This window comes from Hemicordylus capensis, chromosome 5 (genome assembly GCF_027244095.1).
Source record: "Hemicordylus capensis ecotype Gifberg chromosome 5, rHemCap1.1.pri, whole genome shotgun sequence".
NCBI lineage: Eukaryota > Metazoa > Chordata > Lepidosauria > Squamata > Cordylidae > Hemicordylus > Hemicordylus capensis.
In genome coordinates, this window is record NC_069661.1 from 225,333,084 (window position 1) to 225,355,722 (window position 22,639).

The window sequence follows — 22,639 nt, forward strand, 5'->3', positions numbered from 1 at the left end:
GGAGAGAGAGAGAGAGAAAGAAAGATAAAAAGAAAGAAAAAAAGAAAGGAGGGGAAGAAAGACAGAGGGGAAGAGCAAGTGGAGGAGAGAGAAAGAGAAAGGAGGGGAAGAGAGAAAGAAAGAAGGGCGAGGGATAAGGCCAAGCCAGTCAGCGGCCTAAGGAGAACAAGCGGTTATGGCAGCTGCGGAAGCAAGGAAGGGCCCAGTCAACCACTGCTGCTGTTTGGGGCTACTGAGGCCATTGGCAGAGGGAGGCAGGCCAGGCAGGCAAGGGAATGGCCCAAGCCTGTCAGCAGCCTGAGGGGAATGAATAGCCATGGTGGTGGCGGCAGCAACAATGAAGGGCCCAGTCAATTGCTGCTGCTGCTGCTGCTGCTGCGGGGAGGAGCAGAAGAGGAGCTCGGGTGAGGGTGGGGAGGTCTTTGGGGATAGGGGGCTGCAGCTTGGCTAATAGGTGCTAGCAATGCTGCAGCCATGATCAAGAGGGGTGAGGGGGATGGAAGCAACCGGATGGAGGAGGAGAAGCAGGAGTGCGGCTCAGATGAGGGTAGAGAGAGCTCTGAGGTGAGGGGGGGCTGTGGCAGGGGTTGAGGGGAACAATCAAATACTAGCATGCAGATGCTCTGTGCAGGTTAAGCTAGTATGTAATATATACAGTAAGTACAATCCATGAGTTCCAGGATTAGTTGCAGCTCTTGGTTGGGTATACATATATGAGCCACTTTGGCAAAAAAAGAACCCTTCAGTCTGAGAGGCACTTCCCACCACACTGACCTCCATGCAGTGCTGTACTTTGCCCAGCACCAATGGGTCCCTTTTAAGAGAAAGTGAGCCCTGTCAAGCCGAGCCCCACTCCTGTATTAGAAGGTGTACACAGAGCACTGAGAAGTTTAGTAATTCCCAGTGCTTTCTCTATAGAGAAAGACTACACTTCCAAGCACTCCACGCAGGGGCAGAGTCACCATTGTATGGTAGGGTTCAAAGAACCCAGGCCACCAATGAAAAGGGCTGCCGCCGGTGCCCTCTGTGCTTGTGACATCACACACAGTGGGGGCATGGCCCAATATCCAGAAGGCCCGTCCCAGCCCTCTCGAGTTCCTTTCCAGCCAACATTTGCTGACTGGAAGCAATTATTTCCCTTTCTCTCTCTTGTTGGAGGGGGAGAAAGGGAAATAAGCCTAGCCAGCCATCAAATGCTGGCTAGAAATGAGCTTGGGAGAGATTGCAAGGCGGGGAGTGGCCCAAGCTCCAACAAGCCCATTTGAGCTCTCTCAAGCTCATTTCCAGCCAGCATATGGTGGCTGGCTGCATCCCCCCCCCCCACGTTCTTCTTCCTCCAGTGAGAGAGAGAAAGGGAAATAAATGCTTCCAGTCAGCAAACGCTGGCTGGAAATGAGCTTTGGGAGAGCTTGAATGGGCTCATTGGAGCCCGGGCCACACCCTTTGCATGTGACATCACACGCACAGATGTCATGTACATGGGTGATCGGGCCATGCCCCCTTTGCCCGGGGGCCACCAGCAGGAGGGACATGGGCCGCCCTTCCGCTGGCTATGCCACTGACTCCACATATACCTTCCAAGATGGCGCTGGGCCTCAACAAGGCTCTGTTTCTCTTAAAGGCACCCCACCAGCACTGGGTAAAGCTGCATGATGGGAACAGTCACTTCCACACAATGCTAGGAGGGGTGTGAGGAGTCTCTGGTTTCAGCTGAAACTTTGCACAGATCTAATAAACAATTAGTCAGGGATCAGCACTTAGGGTCAATGGAAGCCACTTCTGGCTCTGAAGCCTTGCAGTGAAGTACACTGATCTATGTCCTTGCTATTAAAAATTACCTTTACAGCATTGCAGTAGCCTCCAAGGGATGGAATCCTGGGAGAGTAAGGAGGGAGACTGAAGTAGTGATTGGCTACTTGCAGCTGACCACAAATTGTCCCAAGGCTCAGGTTGTTTTGTGAATGTTAATATACAGTAACATACCCATCAACCAAATCAACCATTCCGGTTAATGGGAAAATTGGGACACATTGGCAGGTATGTAGTAATTGTTTTGTAAAATGTGTTTTAGGAATATGTTCCCTTTAATTCATGCAAACATTGTAAATAGTCATTGTAAATGACTTTTCCTCAGAGTCATTGTACAAAGAGCAGTGGAAAGAGAAACCTCTGAAGCTTATTCAATTCAGCCACAGGTGCCTCCCCCCTTTTAAATTATCTTCAAGCAGAGCAAAAGAAAAACAGGTTTCCTGGGAAAACTTGTCCCAGAACACAGAAAATCACACACACACAGGTAATTTTCAGTAGTTGCCTTTCAAGATTTTTTGTGTTCTTGAACAAGTTTTCACAGGAAACTTGCCTTTCTTGACCCTTGCTTCCCTGCTTTTCTTTTGCTCTGCTTGAAGGTGGTTTTTAAAAAGAAAAGGGGAAAAACCCCACCTGTGGCTAGATTTAATAAGCTTCAGAGGTTTCTCTTTCCATTGCTCTTTGCACAATGACTCTGAAACTTTATTACTTGGTGCTGCCATCTATGCATATTTACAATTTATGCATTAATTAAAGGGTGCATATTCCTAATATGTTTCCTTTAATTTAATATGTTCCCTGAGACAGATATATCCAAAACTATTTCACTGGGTGGCCATGGGGAAAAATGAGAGAAGAACTGTAAAATTCTTAATCAGAATTCTTCTGTTGTTGTTGGGTTTTGGGGGGAATTAGAGTAAGCGTTGAGATTAATACCATGCCAGGTTCCACAGATAATGGAGAACTGATTGTTCCAATCTCACCCAGTCTTATAAAGTGGTGATTGGGCCACTTGATTGACTGTGAAATGAGATGGTGTGGTTATTGTGACTACTTTGGTGTAGACTTGCCACATTCATCAGAGATAATTCTGCACACAACTGTCAAAAGGGCAGGCGTAAATTTTAAAACCCTACTTTTTTGACCGGAATTGAAAAAAGTCAGTGCTGGATTAAGCGTAGGGAGACACATGCAGTTCACTTGATAACTTTAGCCTAGTCAGTAGTAACTTGCTCTCAGCCTAACCTACCTCACCGGGCTGCTGGAAGGACAAAACAGAGTGATGCACTCTGCCCTGCAGGGGCAGATGTACAATTGATAAAATGTATGTAATGAACATGGGCCATCACTAGGGGAAGCTGTGTCCAAATTTCCAACTTGCATCATTAATTTTCCCATAGGAACCAAAGGAAAACTCAAAAATACTAACTCCAGAATGACTGGGCAGAAAGCACTGAAATTTCACATGGTGTTCCTACATGACTGTAGGATTAAATGTGTGGACCTACAAGGAGATCAGTCTGTATGTTGATTTTTTAAAAATAAAACTTTTTTTAAAAAAAAATTAGAAATCAAGAGGTGGCCTGAACACATTTAATGTTATCATCATATGCTATTCCCCTATGAATTTTGAGAAATTTCTGCCCAGACATTTTGGATTTATAATGTGGAGTGCAAAAAATGGGGTACTTCTTTTATATGAAGGCAAGGAGCAGTTTCCTGCAACTGAGTCTTGCATGATGGGCAGAGTGGGGGATTCAACTGCATAATTTTCATAACTTTATGCCATGAAACAAAACAGTTATGACACTCTTAAACAGTTTTAGAAACTTTAAAAAAATCCATTACAAAACAACTAATATCCTTGAAAGTCTGCATATAGTCTTCAATGATTGGTCTGAAAAGCAAAATGACTTGTTTCTTGAGGGTCTATTTCCATGTGGCTGATGCTTCGCAGCCCTGAAACAAAGCAACAATTCTAATGTCCATTGCCTCCCACCAGAATTTTTGCTATGCATTTGTTGCTTTCTTAAGCTTGTAGGAAACCATTAATTGCTTTATGCTTTTCAAGCCAACCCATTTGTAAATACAGACACCACCACCCTAATCCAGTTCTTTGCACAAGTCTGTTCCATGCAAGACAAAAAGACAAAGGTCTATTTTTTTTAGCTTACCTTAGAGAAGTATCTTTTTCTCTTGCAAGTTATTTATAAACTAGAAAATTACCATTCATTCAGCAAAGCAGTAATCAAAATGGTCAAATCAATGTTTAATCATGATAGAAATCTTCTGTGATTGGCTTGAAAAGACCAATGGGCCATAAAAGAAACCAAGAAGCCATTTAATTTGCCTTGGCAAGAAAGGACCTACCTCTTCAGGACTTATCTCCATGTTGGTGGTGACCCCGTGTGATCTTTTACACTCCCTCCTTCCTGAAGCAGTGCAATGATGGGTATCACTGGACTTTATGTTATGAGTTTGTTGCTTTCTTAAATTGATTTAAAACCATGCATTTCAAGCCAATGCTAATAAAACACATTGCTTTATAATAAAGCAATACGATGGTGTTGCCCAGTGGTGGAGGGAGACTGGCGTGGCCTGTGTTCGGCTGCTGCGGTGGCCCCCTGGCCCTGGCCCCGCATCTGACGTCAGACGCAGGGGGCCAGCTAGCCACGCCCCCCACATCTGACATCAGACGCAGGGGTGTGGTGTCGCGATGCTCTATTCCAACTGGGCAGGCGCACTGGAGTGCCTCATAGTTCTCAGTGGCCACTGGGCCAGACGGTCAGGCCCAGAGGCCGCTCCCACCCACCTGCTACTCCACCCGCCCCCAGGTGCATCACGAGGCATGTCTGGGGCCACAAGGCGCGGACCCGGGGGGGGCGGCGGCCCGGGTTCCTTGAACCCATATGCCCAATGGTGGTTCCGCCACTGGTTTTGCCTCTCATTCTCTAAAAAAGAAACTTCTAGCAATAAAGCACTTACCTCTGTGTTAGTGATGTGAATATCTGAAGTTTTTTCCTTCCCTTTTTCTGACACAGTGCAACAAGTTATGTTCCTTACCTTGCATCATTCCTTACTTTGCATCATGATTTTTGTTGAGTTTATTTTCTGAAACTTAGTTGAATCTTTTTCCTCCTTTAGCTTTTCCAGACAGTAGCACACCTAGGTAACTTTGGTGCCCATACCGCACATGCCGCAAGGCTCCCCTGCTGCCGCCATGAGCCCTCCCCACGCCATGGCTGTGAATTTCCCACCACCACCGCGATGCTGAACCACCATTAAAAAAAAAAAATTATAGCTGCCGGGGGGTGAGGAGTGAACTGAGCAGGCCTCCCTGGCCTCCATCCATAGCAGCGGCAGTAGTGGGTGGAAGTGGCCACTGGGCCTGACCGTCTGGCCCAGCAGCCCCTGAGAACTGCGAGGCATTCCAGTGTGCCTGTGCAGTTGGAATAGAGTGTTGCGACACTCTATTATAACTGTGCAGGTGCCCTGGGGCACTTCACAGTTCTCAGGGGCTGCTGGGCCGGATGGTCAGGCCCAGCAGCCACTCCTGTTTCACCTGCTACCACCGCCACCACAGGGAGAGGCCAGGGAGAGGCCGGGGACTGCTGCTTGGCTCACCCACACCCAACCCCGGCGGCTGGAATGATTGAAAAAATTGGTAGTTCAGCCTTGGGGCAGCTTGTGGCAGGTGCAGGATGGTGGCAAGAGCCCCCCCCAGGCCTTTGGAGCCCCCACCCAGACCTTGGAGGCCATGGGCTGGGGCTCCAAGGTCTGGGGGTAAAAGCGCTTTTGTTTCCAGATGATTCACAAAATAAAGGTTGTCTTATTGTTGTCCGTATGAATGTAGTTTCCTGTTCAAGTTGGTCTATTTCCAGGGTGACGATTCTTCTCTAGGCAACATAGTATCTTTCTCCTTATCGTCTCTAGAATTAAACCTTGGCAAAGGCTATTTACAGAGCCAAACAAAGAAATGAGTGAAAGGATTTGGCATTCAGAATCTGAGCATCTGAATCTGGCATTTAGAGATCCTCATCTGAGCATCTCTCCAGCCCTTACAAATTCCTATTCTAGAGCAGAAAGGAACTTCTTACCTGGCAGTCTTACCATTCATTTGTATTTTTAAAAGGAGCACAACTGCTTTGCCATGGTTATCCCTTCTGTTCTTGGGATAGGAGGCGGCGAACAAGCTGCCCCTGAGGCTTTACAGACAGGGCTTCTGCCCCGAATCTCCTTCAGAAGAGACTGTGTTCATTCACACACCAGCCAAACTTACCCTGAAGTCCCTTCGCGATCCTTGGACCCACTCTACACACAAATCGGGCTTTGTGATGCAAATTCTAGTTTATCTCGACATATGTCTGGGTTTTTAGAATGCTGATTTTAAGCGACTTTTTCTAAAAATGTCGGAGCAAATAGGGAGAGGCACTGACGTAGAATGATTAGCATGATCAGCATGGTCTCTTCAGAAATGCAGATCTATTTCTGCAGGAGCTCCCCACCTCCCGCCATTGGCTAGAAGGAAAACATGGCGCATGCCATGTGGACTTGTTTCAAAAGCAAACCCGAGAGCAGAGGGGAGGGGCTGCTTCCCTCAATGCCACGAGTGTACTTCGAAGTGGCTTCGCTCAACATTTACCCCAAAGCCTGAAGCCAAGTGCAAATAACTCCCCTGTGAGATGCTGCTTCTGCTCCTTCATCCTCCACATCTTGATGGCTAAAGCTTGGTGTTGGAGCTTTAGCCATCACCCAGGAGACAACGACGGCATCATAATAGAGAAACCACAGACCATGTCATAGTTGTCACCTGCAGAGGTAGGTGTCATCCTTCAGCACTGGGGGAGAGAAGTAGCTGGAGGGCATCTATCTTCATGACAAACCTATATGTCACAGGTGTCCAGCTGCAGCCCTCCTGATATTTTTGGCCCACAACTCCCATCATCCTTGGCTGGCCTCTTTAACTGGGGATGATGGGAGTTGTAGGTCAAAAACAGCAGCAGTGGACACCCTTGATATACATGCTTTATACCAGTCTTATCCTGAGAGTTCTGGTTTGGAAAGAGTGCTGATAATTCTCAGAGTTATTGAGTTTCCCACTGATCCCTATGGGGAAATTATCTGATGGGGCCCATGTTCAATTCTTGCTTCAGAGCTTGTTATGCCACTGAGCCCCTGAACTAATGGGAGGAAGAACTGGGTAAGAAATATAATAAGGAATAAGAGAAAATAGTATATTTCTGCTCTTCCAAGGAGCTCAGAGTGGTGGGAAATGCCATGCCTATTTAGCCCTGGAGCATATAAAGTAGTACTAATGCTAAAGATTCCAATGCATCTGAGCATATCCTGAATGCCTTCAAGGACTGAGGCTGTCTGTCACTTGAACAGATGACCATGTTTCTCTTTATTTCTGCCTTGCGAGGGACAAGGGAAGTTTGTGTTCCATTTAGTGCCAGACATCCAAGCAACTGCTAGATTTCCTACACTCAAAAAATGGGGAAATAGCTATTTTTGTTGGGATGAGCTAAAACACATGATCCCAGCAGCCCTCTGTTCATGCACCAAGCAAAGTCTCATCAAATTCTGTCTTCATAATTTGAACCTTATGAACTCCACATTATGACAGTTACAGACTGCAGACTTCAGGGGACTTCCATTGGGGTGCAGATGAGTTCTTTCTTCATTTTACTGCACTCTCCTCGCCAAACCTAATAAACCATATCTTCAATTTTTCTCCCCTCCAAAATTATCGTTCCATTCCCTTGGCAAAAAATGGCTCAAGCTTCCCTCTGTCTGCACTCTTCTTTTACCATGGCCAAATTTCTCGTGACCTATGATTTTTGAACAACTGTATGATCCTGTCCTCTGTGGGAAACTGAAACAATGTACCTGCTAGATTTCTACCCATTCCACAGAAAGGTAGGGGCAGGGGCACCCCCAGGGGAAAAAGTAAATATGCTCCCTTTCCAAAATTAACCCCATGAGATGATGAATAGGGTTGGATTGTCAACCCTCCAAGACTGACCTGGAGCATTTCCAGATGGGGCTTTTAGCTCACTTCTTCTCCGTAATGGAGGGTGTGCATTCACACATCGGCCAGATTTACCCCTGAGCCCCTATGAGCTATCAGGCAGCACTCCACACATGATTCAGGTTTTTCATTGCGCTAGCGTAGCCTGATTTCTGTCCAGGGTTTTGTTTTTAAAAAAATAAAAATCTGTCCAGGGTTAAAAGAAGAAGAAGAAGAAATAGTCTCTGTGTCAGTTTCTAAAAGCAAATTCGAACTCACAGTATGGTAAAGCCTGTTGTCTGGAAATGCTCCTGTACTAGTCTCCAGGAATCAGCATCAATCCCCAGGTGACTACTGAAAGCAAACCTGGAATGTTAATGCTTGATACTGGAAAAAATATGGGGGTGGGACAAGGGGGTTGAAATATTCAGACGTCACTTCAGTCAGAGCTGGCAACCCTAGACAAGGGTGAATCCAAGGACTCCAGTACCCGAGGCATAGGTCAGGTGTTTGCAGGATTCTTTGGGTCTGAGGGCGGGGGCGGGGGAGTATAGTATAAATGCACATGTCTGTGTGTACAGTATGTACAAATCTATGGCTATGGATCCGGGGGGGTGGGAATACCTCCCTCCCCCATGATTCCCACGCTCTGAACTCACTCACACCTTTCCGCCAGGCCTTCTCCCGTTTTGTTTAAAAGTAAGCGCTGCTTGGTAAGAAGTAGAGGGAGCAGCCAAGCGCGCGCACGGGGGCGCGCCCCTGCTGTTGCTGCTGCTGCGAGCTGGCAGGCTTCGCGTTTGCGCGCGGCCTCGGAGTCGGGCTCTGCCTGGCCGGCAGCCAAGACTCCCTGCCTAGGTTGCATCAGACTAGACGCTGCCGCAGTTGCTGCTTGTTGCTGCTTAAATAGTCTGTCTGCTGCTGGGTAACCAGGAGCTGGGCAAGGAATCTCCGCTGCACGCAGCTCCGGCTTTCATTGGCTCCAGGTGGCAAATTGTTCCCTCTTCGGCGTGGCTTCGCCGAGCCCCCGGCAAAATGCTCTCGAAAACCAGCCATTTGCTCAGGAAATTCTCCACCACAGCCACGGTGAGTATAGGATAGGGAGCAGACTGGAGGGGTGCTATTCCGGCCCCCCCCCCCCGCGCAGCTGACAGAAGGGACTGGCGTTGAGAGAAGACAGTTCGCCTTATAGGTGTGCCTGTGCCCTGCCCTGCGTTTTGGTTGCATGCTGGTGGGCAAAAAACCAAACCAAACCAGAGGGGTCTGGGTGAAAGCTGGAACATGCCTGGATGGTGTGGAATGGGCTGGATTCTGCAACACCCCTTAAAAATCAAACTGCACCCCAAAATCAGAGGGATATGTTAGAGACACTGGAGAACAATATTTTATCACTGAAATATTTCCAATATTACACTTGTATTAACCCCTTCAGAGCTAAAAATGGACCAGAACAGCCTGGAACACCTTGCAAAAACCGGGGCTATTTTACATTTATTAACCCCTTCACAGCTAGAATGGCTTGAAACAGCTTGGAGTGGCACCCTAACAGTCAAGCTGCATTCTCAAAACAGTGGAATGGACTGCAGGCACTGGGGAAGAATATTGTAGCATTGAAATATTCCCAATCTTGCACTTTTATGAACTCTTTAAAAAAAAATGGACTGGAATGGCGCAACAGCCAGAAACAGATCAGAATGGCCCCCAAACTGTCAAGCTGCATCCCAAAAACACTGGAATGGACTGTAGGCAATGGAGAAGAAGATTGCAGCACTATAATATTTTCCCATTTTGCACTTTTATCAACCCCTTCAGTGCCAAAAAATGGACTGGAATTGTGCAGTGGCCTGAAACACTCCAGAATGGCCCCCTAATAGTAAAGCTGCATACCCAAAACAGTGGAATGGAATTCAGACAATGGAGAAGAAGATTGCAACACTGAGATATTTCCAGTTTTGCACTTTTATGAACCCCTTCAGTGCGGGGTGGGGGTGGGTGGGGAGAAGGACCGGAATGCCGCAAAGGCTTGAAAATAGTGGTGTACACGAACCAAAAATCACTGTTCGGCTTGAATTTGAATCAAATTTGAGCTGAACCGTGTGCTGCGACCAACTGGCCCGTCCGGTCCGTTTGACTGAACCGGTCCGGTGGTTCGGTAGCAGATACTTGTAAAGGGGAATACGGTGAAGATTCCCCTGTACTAGTAGAAGGGTGGGGGATCCTGGCTCCTGAAGAAGCGGTGGGGGATGATGGTGAGAGAGGCAATGAAGGGGTCTGCTTACCCATCAAGCATGCTGCCTGCGCTGTCCCTCGCCCCCCCAGGTGCAGCCCATAGCAAAAGTGTGCATGCTTCTCCCTCCTTTACCAAGCCATCCACTCAGCTTGGCAGCTCACCAGAACCGAGCCACCACCAAGTGGATGGCTTGGTAAATGAGGAAGAAGCGCACATGCTTTCACTATTGGCTAAACCAGTGGGGTGAGCAGTGGCGCAGACAGCGCACTTGGAGGATACACGGATCCCTTTACTACCTCTCTCACCACCCCCTGCCCATTCAGCACTGAACCGGCCCACCTGGACTAAGCTTGGTTTGCTTCGATTGCAGAATGAGCCGCTCCCGGTTCAGTCCGCAATTGAACCAGCCTGGTTTGAGGTAACTGGTTCGACGTAGAACCGTTCGTACACACCCCTTGGAACGGCCCCCTAACAGTCAAGCTGCATCCCCAAAACTGGAATGGACTGCAGACAGTGGGAAAGAATGTTGGAGCACCAAAATATTTCCCGTCTCATACTTTTATGAACCTCTTCAGTGCCAAAAATGGACCAGAACACTGCAATGGCCTGAAACAGCCCGGAACAGCACCCAAACTGTCAAACTGTATCCCAAAAACATTGGAATGGGTTTCAAGTCAGAACCAATTTCAAGACAGCCGTTTCCAGAAATTTACCACAAGGGTGATAGTCTACTATCAAAATTACTGTCTTCAGCAGTAGAAGAGAATTACGGTCTTCTTGGTCCTTGTGCTTAATGGAAAAACTGCAAGAAACCAAACAAGGGCACAGTGGTCCTTTGCCAAGGTATATATGTCAGGACTGGTAGCATCTGTCCTGTCTTGAGATAACTGAAGTTCCTCACAGAATATACAAATGTCCAAAGTGTTGTGACTGACATAAGTGACAAAGGAAAAAGATTTTGAAGAAGGCTGCACTCTTTTCTTTTACACAGCCTTTATTAGGATGGACCTTAGTAGTGACGCTAACAGAGGATAATTAATAATGCTAAGAGTAAAGAATTTTGCTGCAATACTCTTCTCCAAAAACAGCCCATTCCACTGCTTTTGGGATGCAGCTTGACTGTCAGGAGGCTGTTCCGAGCTGTTTCAGGTCATTGCACCTTTCCAGTCCATTTTTGACACTGTACGAGTTCATAAGAGTGCAAGATTGGAAATATTTCAGTGCTATAATTCCTCTGGTTTTGGGATGCAACTTGACAGCTTGGGTGCTGTTCAGGGCTGTTTCAAGCCATTGCCCCAGTCCATTTTTGGCACTGAAGGATTTCATAAAAATTGAAAGATTGGAAATATTTTGGTGCTGCAATATTTTTCTCTAGTGTCTGCACCCCATTGCATTGTTTTTGGGATGTAGCTTGACAGTTTGGGGGATGTTCCAGCAATTATGTCATTCCAGTCCATTTTTGTTACTGAAGGGATTGATAAAACTGTAACTCTGGAAATATTTCAGTGTTACAATACTCTTCTCCAGTGTCTGTAGCTTATACTACTGTTTTTGAGATGGAGTCTGACTGTTTCAGGACTGTTCTGGGCTGTTTCAGGTGGTTGCACCATTGTAGCCCATTTTGGGCATGGAAGGGGTTAATAAAGCTGTAATATTGCAGTTATTTCAGTTGTTTCAATATTCTTCTGCAGTGTCTGCAGAGCATACCTCTGTTCTGGGGATTCAGTTTGACACCAACTGCATTAGCCTGGGCTGATTCAGACTGTTGCATTGTTACATTCCATTTTTGCCTTTGAGGGGGCCCTATCCATCCCCAGCACAGTACCTCCAGTGACTGTTGCTGGTATCTATCTTATGTTTCTTTTTAGATTATGAGCCCTTTTGGGACAGGGTTCCATCTTATTTGTTTGTTATTTCTCTGTGTAAACTGCCCTGAGCCATTTTTGGAAGGGCGGTATAGAAATTGAATTAATAATAATAATAATAATAATAATAATAAAAAATTCTTCAAGTTGCCTGTCAATGGCTTAAGAATGGCAACTTGAAGAAAGAAACAGAGGGTTTAATACTGGCTGCACAAGAACAGGCACTAAGAACAAATGCAATAAGAGCAAAAGTAGAAAAATCCACAACAAACAGCAAGTGCCACCTTTGTAAAGAAGCAGATGAAACAGTGGACCACCTGATCAGCTGTTGTAAGAAGATCGCACAGACTGACTACAAACAAAGGCATGACAAGGTAGCAGGGATGATACACTGGAACATCTGCAAAAAATACAAGCTACCTGTAGCCAAGAATTGGTGGGACCATAAAATTGAAAAAGTTGTTGAAAATGAAGATGTAAAAATATTATGGGACTTCTGACTGCAAACAGACAAACATCTGCCACACAATACACCAGATATCACTGTAGTCGAGAAGAAAGAAAAACAAGTCAAAATAATCGCCATAGCAATACCAGGGGATAGCAGAATAGAAGAAAAAGAAATAGAAAAAATCACCAAATACAAAGATCTACAAATTGAAATTGAAAGGCTGTGGCAGAAAAAGACCAAAATAATCCCAGTGGTCATTGGCGCCCTGGGTGCAGTCCCAAAAGACCTTGAAGAGCACCTCAACACCATAGGGGCCACAGAAATCACCATCAGCCAATTACAAAAAGCAGCTTTACTGGGAACAGCCTATATTTTGCGACGATATCTATAATAACCAACAGTATTGATGATAAAATTCTGGCATCCCAGGTCCTTGGGAAGGACTCGATGTCTGGATAAAACAAACCAGTCAATAACACCTGTATGACTGTATAAACAAGAAATAATAATAATAATTATTATTAATATGTTTATTATTGAAAATATTTCAGTGCTAATTTACTTTTCTCCAGTGTCTTTAACACATCCCGCTGGTTTTGGGATTGTTGGATTTTGGGGGGATCCAGTTGGGTTGGTCCGACCCTCTCTGTCCCGTTTTGGGCACTTGGTAAAAGCCAGAATGGAACGGGCTAGAACGACCCCTTAAAAATCTAACTGGATCCCCAAACCAAAGTGTAATATTGGAAATATCCCAGTGCTAAAATACTTTTCTACAGTATTTCTAACACACCCCTCTGGTTTAGGGATCCAGTTTGATTTTTAAGGGATTGTTCCAGCCCGTTCTACCCTGTTTCAGTGTGTTCCGGCTTTCACTCAGACCCTGGAATAGATGGATGGATGGATGCAGGGGTGTAGCAAGTTTGGAGTGGCTCCAGGGGGGAAAGGTGAAGGTGAGCTGCTCCCTCACCTTCTTCAGAGAGGCATGAGTGGGGCAGCAAAGAGCAAGTTGTCACCTTGCCGGTGCCCCCCAGCTCCTCAGGGGCTTAGGAACATTTGTCTCCTCTCGTCGTTCAATTGTAGCCAAAGCCATCTGTTGTTTTTTGTGGGTCAGTTATTGTGCTATTGTCACTGACTGTTCACTCAGTTGTGGGAGCATGGTTAAAATGCAGTGGTGGTCTGGACTTTGTGTGTAGCGCTGCCCACATGACTGTGTTTGTTAGCCCCCTGCGAACTGAGCAAAGAGGCACCTTTTAAAAGTGGTGATTCTCTTTATTTAGCAGAGGGAGAGCAACTAGCCGTATTCATCCCCAGCACAGCATCCCTCCAGTGGCTGTTGCTGGTGTTTATCTTATGCTTCTTCTTTTTTTAAGATTGTGAGTCCTTTGATGACAGGGAGCCATTTTATTTATTTATATCTATATCTATATGTAAACTGCTTTGGGAACTTTTGGTGGAAAGCGGTATATACATATTTGTTGTATTTGTATGCGTGCATCTATATATCCATGTGGCAAAAGCTCATTCACTTCTTGAGTGATGTATGCATATATTCTCTCCTGCCTACACTTTTGATGTGGATTGCCTCCTGCCTCCCCACTTAACATTTCTGGGGAAATGCAGCTCTTCTCCCTGATGGGACATTCATTATTTCCCTTTCTCCAAGGAGCTTAGGGTTATGTCATTTTACTTTCACACCAACCCTGTGAGGTAGGTTAGCCTGAGAGATGGTGACTTGCCAAAGCCACCCAGTACCTTCATGTCAGAGCTGAGAAGGGATTTGAACTCAGGTCTTCCAGGGCTAAATCCAACATGCTAATATTTATGCTGCCTCTTATTGTGATTTCTGCTTGGATGTGATTGCAAGTCTCATGGATCTGTACTGGGATCTCGCAATTCAACATTCTGCCTAAAGCTACCCCATTTTTTTCATGGGATTTTAAAACCATTTGTTTTAAAACAAAAACCTTTGGAAGCTGAACATTCTCCCACTCCACAACTGCTATGCAGTAATGCATCAAGCCAAATTTTGGTTTTTGCTGATGAAGCCCTCAGAGTTAAACTCTCATTCCATAGCAGGACAACAGCTACCTGTTGTTTTTTGTGGGTCAGATATTGTGCTATTGTCCCTGACGGTTCAGTCAGTTGTGGGAGCATGGCTAAAATGCACTGGTGGTCTGGACTGCTGTTGGGTATTGTACAGAAGGGCTCTTTAACATGCACATCCCTCTTACATGTATGTGGGGGGCGGGGGGATAAAAGAAAGGCAATCTAGCGGAGACAGTGAAATCCACAGTCAGCTCATCCAACTGGCTGTTGCTTTACCAAAACCTAGATAGTATACTGTTTGACAACACTTGCCCCAGTGCTCTGTCAGCATGAAAATCCTGGTTGAGGGACAGATATAGTAAGGAGATTTAATATGAGCTCCTTGGAATTGCATCAACAATGCTAAATGCGAGAGTGAATGACTGACAACAGCACATTGCATATGGATGAGGGCAGGCTTTCTTTGCTGTAGGGGCTTCGCTTTAGATTTCTTCTCTGAACTTCATAACTGAAAGCGCACGCCGTGAAATTGGAAGGCAATCACGCTCAGGGCTGCAGAAAGCCACTAGTCTACTAGTCTGTGATGAGTGAAAAATGATGCCTAACAAGTGAAAGAAGTCCTGATGAGCAATGTACTAATATAGTTTGATGAGTGAAATATTTTGTCTGGCTGATAAACTGAGCTAACATTCCTTCACCACTGATCATGCTGCTACTACTTTGATTTGAGGTAGCCACTCAAAAGCCATTTCCTTGAGCAGCTATACAGCATCCATGCTGTGCATAGCCAGGAATTGAAAATCTCTCCTCCAGACCGCGACTAGGTAAGATTTGGTGGTCCTGTACAAACTTATCCATCAAGTCCAGCTGGCTAAGAGTCCTGCTCAAAAGAAAAGTGCGATGACTTCACAGTTTCCTTTAATTGCTCATGCTGAATCCTTGTTGACTGATGAATGCTCTGATGTGTATTTTAATACCTGAGATGCATATACCTGAGGATATTCATATGTTTCTTGATTTTTTCACCAATGGTAGCTCCTGCAATAATGCAGAAAATGTATTCATGTTTGAAGTGACAGTCAGGGTTGCTCTTCACATGATGCTTTTGGTGTATGGGTATAAAAATCATGTACTCCATGTGTACAGGGACACACGATGAAATACACATTAATGTTTCATGATGTGAATTGTGATTGGCCAGCAGTTTCCCCAGAGTATATTCTACACAGCAAGAGACGTGTGTCTTCAAGTGTATGTGGCTGAGCACACATTATTGTGCATGTCTTCCTATGAAGGCATGTTCCTATTTTTACAGACAAAATAAATAGTTGTCTAAATGTATTTTAAATAGCTGTGCTTACAGCCAGAAGTGTCTTTTTCGGTGCAGGGGGAGAACAGTGGCAGAAGCTCCAATTAGGGCTGAAGGGAGGGGGAAGTTAAGAGCGTTTGCAGCAAACAGCCATTTAGGGGTGATTTTGGCAGGAAAATAATGTAAGGGGGAAGAGGTAACCTTCCCTTCCTTGCATGCTGCAGTCCCAATCAGGACTGGGGCCTCCAGACAGTAGTGGCCCATATGAGCACAAGCCGTACTAACCTTCCCCAGCTGCTTGGGTATCCGGCAGCTGCTCTCTCTCTCACTTCCTTCTGGCCTCACCCTGACTGCAACTGAGCTGTGTGGGCTGGCCATTCATCGGGTAGAGGAGGTAAATCCCCAACCAGGAGCAATTCCAGATGGGGCTTTTAGCTTGCTTCTCCTCCAGAATGGAGGGTGTCCATTCACATATCGGCCAGATTTACACCTACGAGCTATCAGGGAGCACTTCACACATGATTCGGGTCCCCCCTCCATTGCCCATTACAGCCTAGACCAATTTATGTCCGGGGTAAAAGAAATCCAATTTTGGGGGGGGGCACTGGGGTTTTGGGGCAAATTCGAACTCGCAGCAAACCCTCACAGTAAACCCGTGGTAAAGCCTGCCGTCTGGAAATGCTCCTGGTGAATGGCCAGGGTTGGGGATTTCCCTCCCCTCCTGGACAAATGACCAGCCCATGGGGCTCAGTTCCATCTGGGGTGGGGCCAGAAGAGATTGAAAGAGAGACTGCTGGTACCCAAGCAGCTGAGGCTCGTTTTCTGCTCCTCCAGCTTGTTAGTATGGGCTCCTACGTCTTCAGAGACTGTCTTTTGAAAGAAGAGCTGCTTCCAATTGTAAGGACCAGGCCTGGCCCAAGACCTCCATTACCCTGATCTCCCCACCCCAAGATGATTCCTCCCACTGCAGTCTCCCCATGTCAATTTCCCCTGATCGCCCCACCCTACCCCAGTATCTCCACTACCATCTCTACCTAATGGCAACTGCCTCTTTCCTCCATCATCCTCCCTCGTCCTTTGAAAAAGCAGGGAACAGAGTGGAAGGCAACCCCTTCTGTTTTGTTCCCTATTCCCTGTCTTTAGAGCATGGATGAGTGGGAGGAAGAAAAGCAGAACAATGGCAACAGGAGTGCTGCCACTGGGTAGGGACAGCCACTTGCCCACGGATGGGGCAGTGGGTGAGGCAGCTGGCTGGAAGCAGTGGGCCAGTGGGGATGGCTAATCCACTGCCCTGCCACCCCACCCTGTCTGCCACCTGAGGCAGCCATCTCACTGTGCCTGGTCAACAGCCCTGGTAAGCACACCTCTTTAAAATTTATTTAGGTGAACATCTAGTTTGACCTTCAGTCAGCCACTGTAATTCATTAAGAAGGGACACAAGATTTGTAGGGAAGAATGCTAGCCTTCAGGTAGAGGAGAGCTGGTCTTGTGGTAGCAAGCATGACTTGTCCCCTTAGCTAAGCAGGGTCCGCCCTGGTTGCATATGAATGGGAGACTTGATATGTGAGCACTGTAAGATATTCCCCTCAGTGGATGGAGACCCTCTGGAAAGAGCAGAAGGTTTCAAGTTCCCTCCCTAGCTTCTCCAAGATAGGGCTGAGAGAGATTCCTGCCTGCAACTTTGGAGAAGCTGCTGCCAGTCTGTGAAGACAATACTGAGCTAGATAGACCAATGGTCCGACTCAGTATATGGCAGCTTCCTATGTTCTATGAACTGTATTTTTTTGCTTTTACTCTTGTTGACAGGTTTACTACCAAAACAAGCTAAAGCTGGCTTTAATAGGCCAAAGCCTATTTGGACAAGAAGTCTACAGGCACTTGCAAAAAGAAGGCCACAAAGTTGTGGGAGTGTTCACGGTCCCAGACAAAAATGGAAAGGCTGACCCTTTGGGTAAGTACTTAAGTTCTATAATTAGGGTGAAATATATAGCAGGGCCATTTCCTCACTATGTCAGTGTCGTGGCTCAAGCTCATGTTTCTTTCCATGTGCCAAGATCTAGATATGCATTGCAGCTGGATTTGTTGTGAAGAGACTAGTATATTATTGCTTTGGCAGAGACCTGGCTCTCTTGTCAGCCTACAATGAGTTGAATAAATTAAGTTATCTGATCACAAGCTGCATCACTTGACACTGAATTACCGTGCTAATTAAGCCCCTCCTGCACCATTCAGGTAATATCAAAAGATCTAGGCCCTTTTTAGAAGAGTCAGCAACATAACTCTTTCCCACATCAGGGTTGTTCCAGTTTCTGGGAGAGTAACGCTGATTGTGGTTCCTCCATAGATAGCATTGACTAGGGATTTAGTTTAGGGGAAAGGCAACTAAGGGGAGACATGATACAAGTTTATAAAATTATGCATGGGCTGGAGAGAGTGGAGAGAGAGATTTTCTCCCTCTCTTGCAACACTAGAACCAGGGGTCATCCCGTGAAACTGTAGGCTAGGGAATTTCGGACCAACAACAGGAAGTACTTTTTCACACAGTGCATAATATATGGAATTCTCTGCCAGGGGATGTGGTGCTGGCCGCCAACTTGTATGGCTTTAAAAGTGGCATAGCTAAATCTACGGAGGTTAGGTCTATCACTGGCTACTAGCCTTGATGGCTAAAGGCTACCTCCAGGTTCCAGGCTGGATACTTCTGAATACCAATTTCAGGTGAGCAACAGTGGGAGAAGGGGCCATGCCTTCATCTCCTGCTTATAGGCTTCCTAGGTGCATCTGGTGGGCTATTGTGGGAAACAGGATGGTGTACTAGATAGGCTTTGGGCCTGATCTATCAGGGCTGTTCTTATGTTCTTTTGACTCCCAAACCTGAGTACACAGATGTGGTTGGACTACGGCTCTGAGAACCCAAAGCCACAGTGACTGAAGGTCATTGTGGCTGGGAATGATGAGAGCTGTAGGTTGGAAACCCCTGACATAGACCTCCAAGTGTACCAGTTTTGGGGAGTGTGGGAAGAGACCTGCAAAAGTGACTCCCATTGTGAAGGTTGCATCATAAAGGGCCTTGATAAGCTCTTACACATTTCACATGTTCATCTTTGCTTTCATTTTGCATATGAAAACTGAAACATCTTTGCAGTATTGTGTTTTCCTTTCCCCCACAGCATCAGCTGCAGAAAAAGATGGAACCCCGGTGTTTAAGTTCCCAAGGTGGAGAGTTAAGGGCAAGCCTATTGAAGAAGTTGTTGATGCATATAAATCAGTTGGAGCCGAGTTGAATGTACTTCCATTCTGTACACAGTTCATTCCTATGGATGTTATTGATGGTCCAAAACATGGTTCAATTATTTATCACCCCTCAATCCTTCCCCGTCACAGAGGAGCATCTGCAATCAATTGGCAAGTATGCTTAATAAATGCCTCTCTAAATATTCACTAATATGGTGGATAGGAAGGGGCTGGATCCAGGAGGGCAGTGAGGGAGCCATGGAAAGAACAGCCACCTGTCACCCTTAGAGAAGCAGGTATTGTTGCCTAGTGGGAATGCAGTGCAATGCTGAGGGTAGCAGCTAGTGTGACATCTGCAGGCTCTGTTCACTCCTCACAGTGGGAAGTCCCATAGGCATAGCTGCTTCTCTTCCTCCATCGCCATTTTTCAGCTCTGGGTTGGCTGTTGTGATCTGACTGACATGGCTCTCAGATCTGATGCAGAGATCACCAGTTCTGATCTCCAGGCTGTGTATGGGTGCATTTCAGGCTTATAGATTCTACTCTGCTTTTTACTATAACTCTTTTTTTTTTAATAGCTAGAACAAGATAGTAGTGGCTCATGGCAAGGGGTAGGCATCCACTTAGAGTTCAGAAAAAGGATGCCTCTGAGCACATGCTCAATCCAGAATTTGTTTTCACTACCAGAAATGAGTTCACGCAAAAATCCATTACATTGTTATGTGTATACAACACTGAGTTTGATGGAAATTATGCTCAAGGAAGTATGCATAGGAATTAAGCCCTAAAGTCCATAGTTTAATAATGCTATAGAAGTGACTGAACGAGTTAATTAATTGAATGCATTTATTATATATTTAGCACATTTTCTTCTGCTAGAGGAGAATCTGAGTTCTCAAAGACTCAGTTTTCTTTCCAAGTTTGCAAGGACTTCGATTGTAACTTTCCCATAATAATTTGCAAAAAAATAAAAAGCAAAACAAACAAACAAAACACTCGCCCCTGATATTTCTTGCTACGTCTTTTTTTAAAATCCCATTCATATCCCCTTGCTTATTTTCAGGACTTTGATTCAAGGAGATAAAAAGGCAGGATTTACTGTTTTCTGGGCTGACGATGGCCTAGATACTGGACCCATTCTTCTGCAGCGGGAATGTGATGTTGGCCTGAATGATACTGTGGATGAGCTGTATAATCAGTTTCTTTTCCCAGAGGGAATCAAGGCGATGGTAAGGAGAACTAGACTGAAAGGGAAACAGATTGGAAGGAAAACCATGGCCATGTTCAGACATTCTCAGAGCATGAATGCTATATCCAGGAGCAGTGGAACAGGACCATACCAGCAGCTCCCACTCTCTGCATCAGCCTGTTCCTTAGCCATGGCCCGGATTCTCCACAGATACTACACTTGTCTACAGAGACAAAACATGGTGTCTGAGGAGAGATCTTCCCAGTGATTGAAAGTGTCGCATTCTTAAATCTCTCTTTGGGTACAGTATTTGTCTCTACAGACAAACAGTGTATTCATGGAGAGTGTGTGTGTGGGGGGGGGGCAGGTTTGTCCCTAAGGAACATGGTGCAGGCAGGATTTGCTGGTGCTCTCCTATTGGCATTGTACCTAGGTATAGCATCCCATAGGTCGAGAACACCTGAACAGGGCTAGAGTGGCACTTCAAACAATCCATTGCAGAATTTTAAAGAAGTATACTGTACAACAAGAAGCTGTAGGATGTATGGCTATATATACATAGTGATATTGCATGTATTCCATTTACAGTTAAGCACTGTAAAGTGCATAGGAAGCTGCCACATACTGAGTCAGACCATTGGTCTGTCTAGCTCAGTATTGTCTTCACAGACTGGCAGCAGCTTCTTCAAGGCTGCAGACTGGAATCTCTGTCAGCCCCATCTTGCAGAAGCCAGAGAGTGAACTTGGAACCTTCTGCTCTTCCCAGAGCGGCTCCATCCCCTGAGGGAATTATCTTATAGCTTAATGTATTTTACAGACATTATCTTAGTTAGCATTACAACAGCTCTTGTAAAGTGGTCAGAAGTTAGACCAGGATCTACTGGTAGACCTTTGGATGATTGGCAAGCGTTTCTGACCTCCCGGTTTTTTTAACAATAGCAGTAACAAAAAATATTCCTCCACCTCAGATTAAGATGTTAGAATCCTGGTCTGTAGTAACTCAGCTGTAGATTTGTAAAGTAAAAGTAAAGTTGTGCCGTTGAGTTGGTGTCAACTCCTAGCGACCACAGAGCCATGTGGTTTTCTTTGGTAGTACTTATATATTATAGCCACGCAGGGGGAAGTGACTTGCCTAGTGAGTAAGAGGTTGCTGGTTCGAATCCCTGCTGGTATGTTTCCCAAAACACCTATATTGGGCAGCAGCAATATAGGAAGGTGCTGAAAGGCATCATCTCACACTGCATGGGAGGAGGCAATGGTAAACCCTGCCTGTATTCTACCAAAGACAATCACAGGGCTCTGTGGTCACCCGGAGTCAACACCGACTCGAGGGTACAACGTTACTTTACTTATATGTTATCCCAGCTCATGGGATGTAGTAGGTACTTTGCTCCACCCAGTCAATATTTTGGATCTGTCTCTGCCACTCAAGCCACTGTTTTTACCTGGCTCTGGTGGGTGAAACTTGGGGTCTAGTAAAGAAAATGAAGTAGATCCTGTAAGTCTGTAGTTTGTCCAGTATCGATTTCCTTCAGTCGTGGATGGAGGGCTGAATTTGAGAGGCAATGGCTTGTTTTAAGGCTACCCAGTGAATGCAAGACTGAGCTCAGGTAACTTCAAACTAGGGACTTCCTGATTTGTGACTTTTTAGATGCATTGGACCAGAACATGATACCAGGTGCATCTACAGACTGATGTGGAGATGCTGGTCCCAGGGATTGCTATGATGGTCAAGGCTGCCACATTGTGGTTGTGTGACTAGAATTTATTAAAAAATATTATTTTATTGTTTTAAGAAAGATATAAACAAAGAGAAATAAAAAACAGAAAAGAAAAAAAGAAACAAAAAACAGGATAATCAAACCCAGCAATTACAAAGATTCTCAATATAGTCTATATACATCATCCTAAATTCCTTCAGCCAGCTTGTCTCCCCCCACCACTCTACTCATTATTGAGTACAGAACTGAAACAACAATGATATTCTTACTGTCTGCATTAATTTCCTCTACAAAGAAAAGCCATATCTCAGATGAAGTACCAATCCCTATGATATATTATAGTGAATAAATGGTTCCCACACTTGAAATAAAAAATCCTCAGATTTATTTTTAATACATGCAGTTATTTTGGCCATTGATGCATATACCAGTGTGGTGTAGCGGTTAGAGTGCTGGACTAGGACCGGGGAGACCCTAGTTCAAATCCCCGTTCAGCCATGATACTAGCTGGGTGACGCTGGGCCAGTCACTTCTCTCTCAGCCCAACCTACTTCACAGGGTTGTTGTGAGGAGAAACTTAAGTATATAGTACACTGCTCTGGGCTCCTTGGAGGAAGAGCAAGATATAAAATGTAAAAAATAAAATAAATATTCCCAAAGTTTGAGATGCCATTCATCTAAAGTCGGAATCAAATTTGTTTTCCAACAGGAAGCATAAAGGATTCTTACCGCCGTTATCATATATAAAGTTCAGTATGTTTTGCAGGAATATGCGGTTTAT

General features: G+C 45.5%; 1 protein-coding gene across 1 annotated transcript in view; it reads left to right on the forward strand.

The window, feature by feature from the left end:
• The first annotated feature begins 8,685 nt into the window (after positions 1–8,685).
• Positions 8,686–22,639, forward strand: part of ALDH1L2 (aldehyde dehydrogenase 1 family member L2) — a 44,836-nt gene continuing 30,882 nt past the window's right edge. Inside the window, exons 1-4 of the mRNA XM_053254088.1 lie at positions 8,686–8,899; positions 17,521–17,665; positions 18,885–19,119; positions 20,012–20,177. Coding sequence (XP_053110063.1) covers positions 8,849–8,899; positions 17,521–17,665; positions 18,885–19,119; positions 20,012–20,177 — 597 coding nt within the window. The 5' untranslated portion in view covers positions 8,686–8,848. The remainder of the gene's footprint in view (positions 8,900–17,520; positions 17,666–18,884; positions 19,120–20,011; positions 20,178–22,639) is intronic.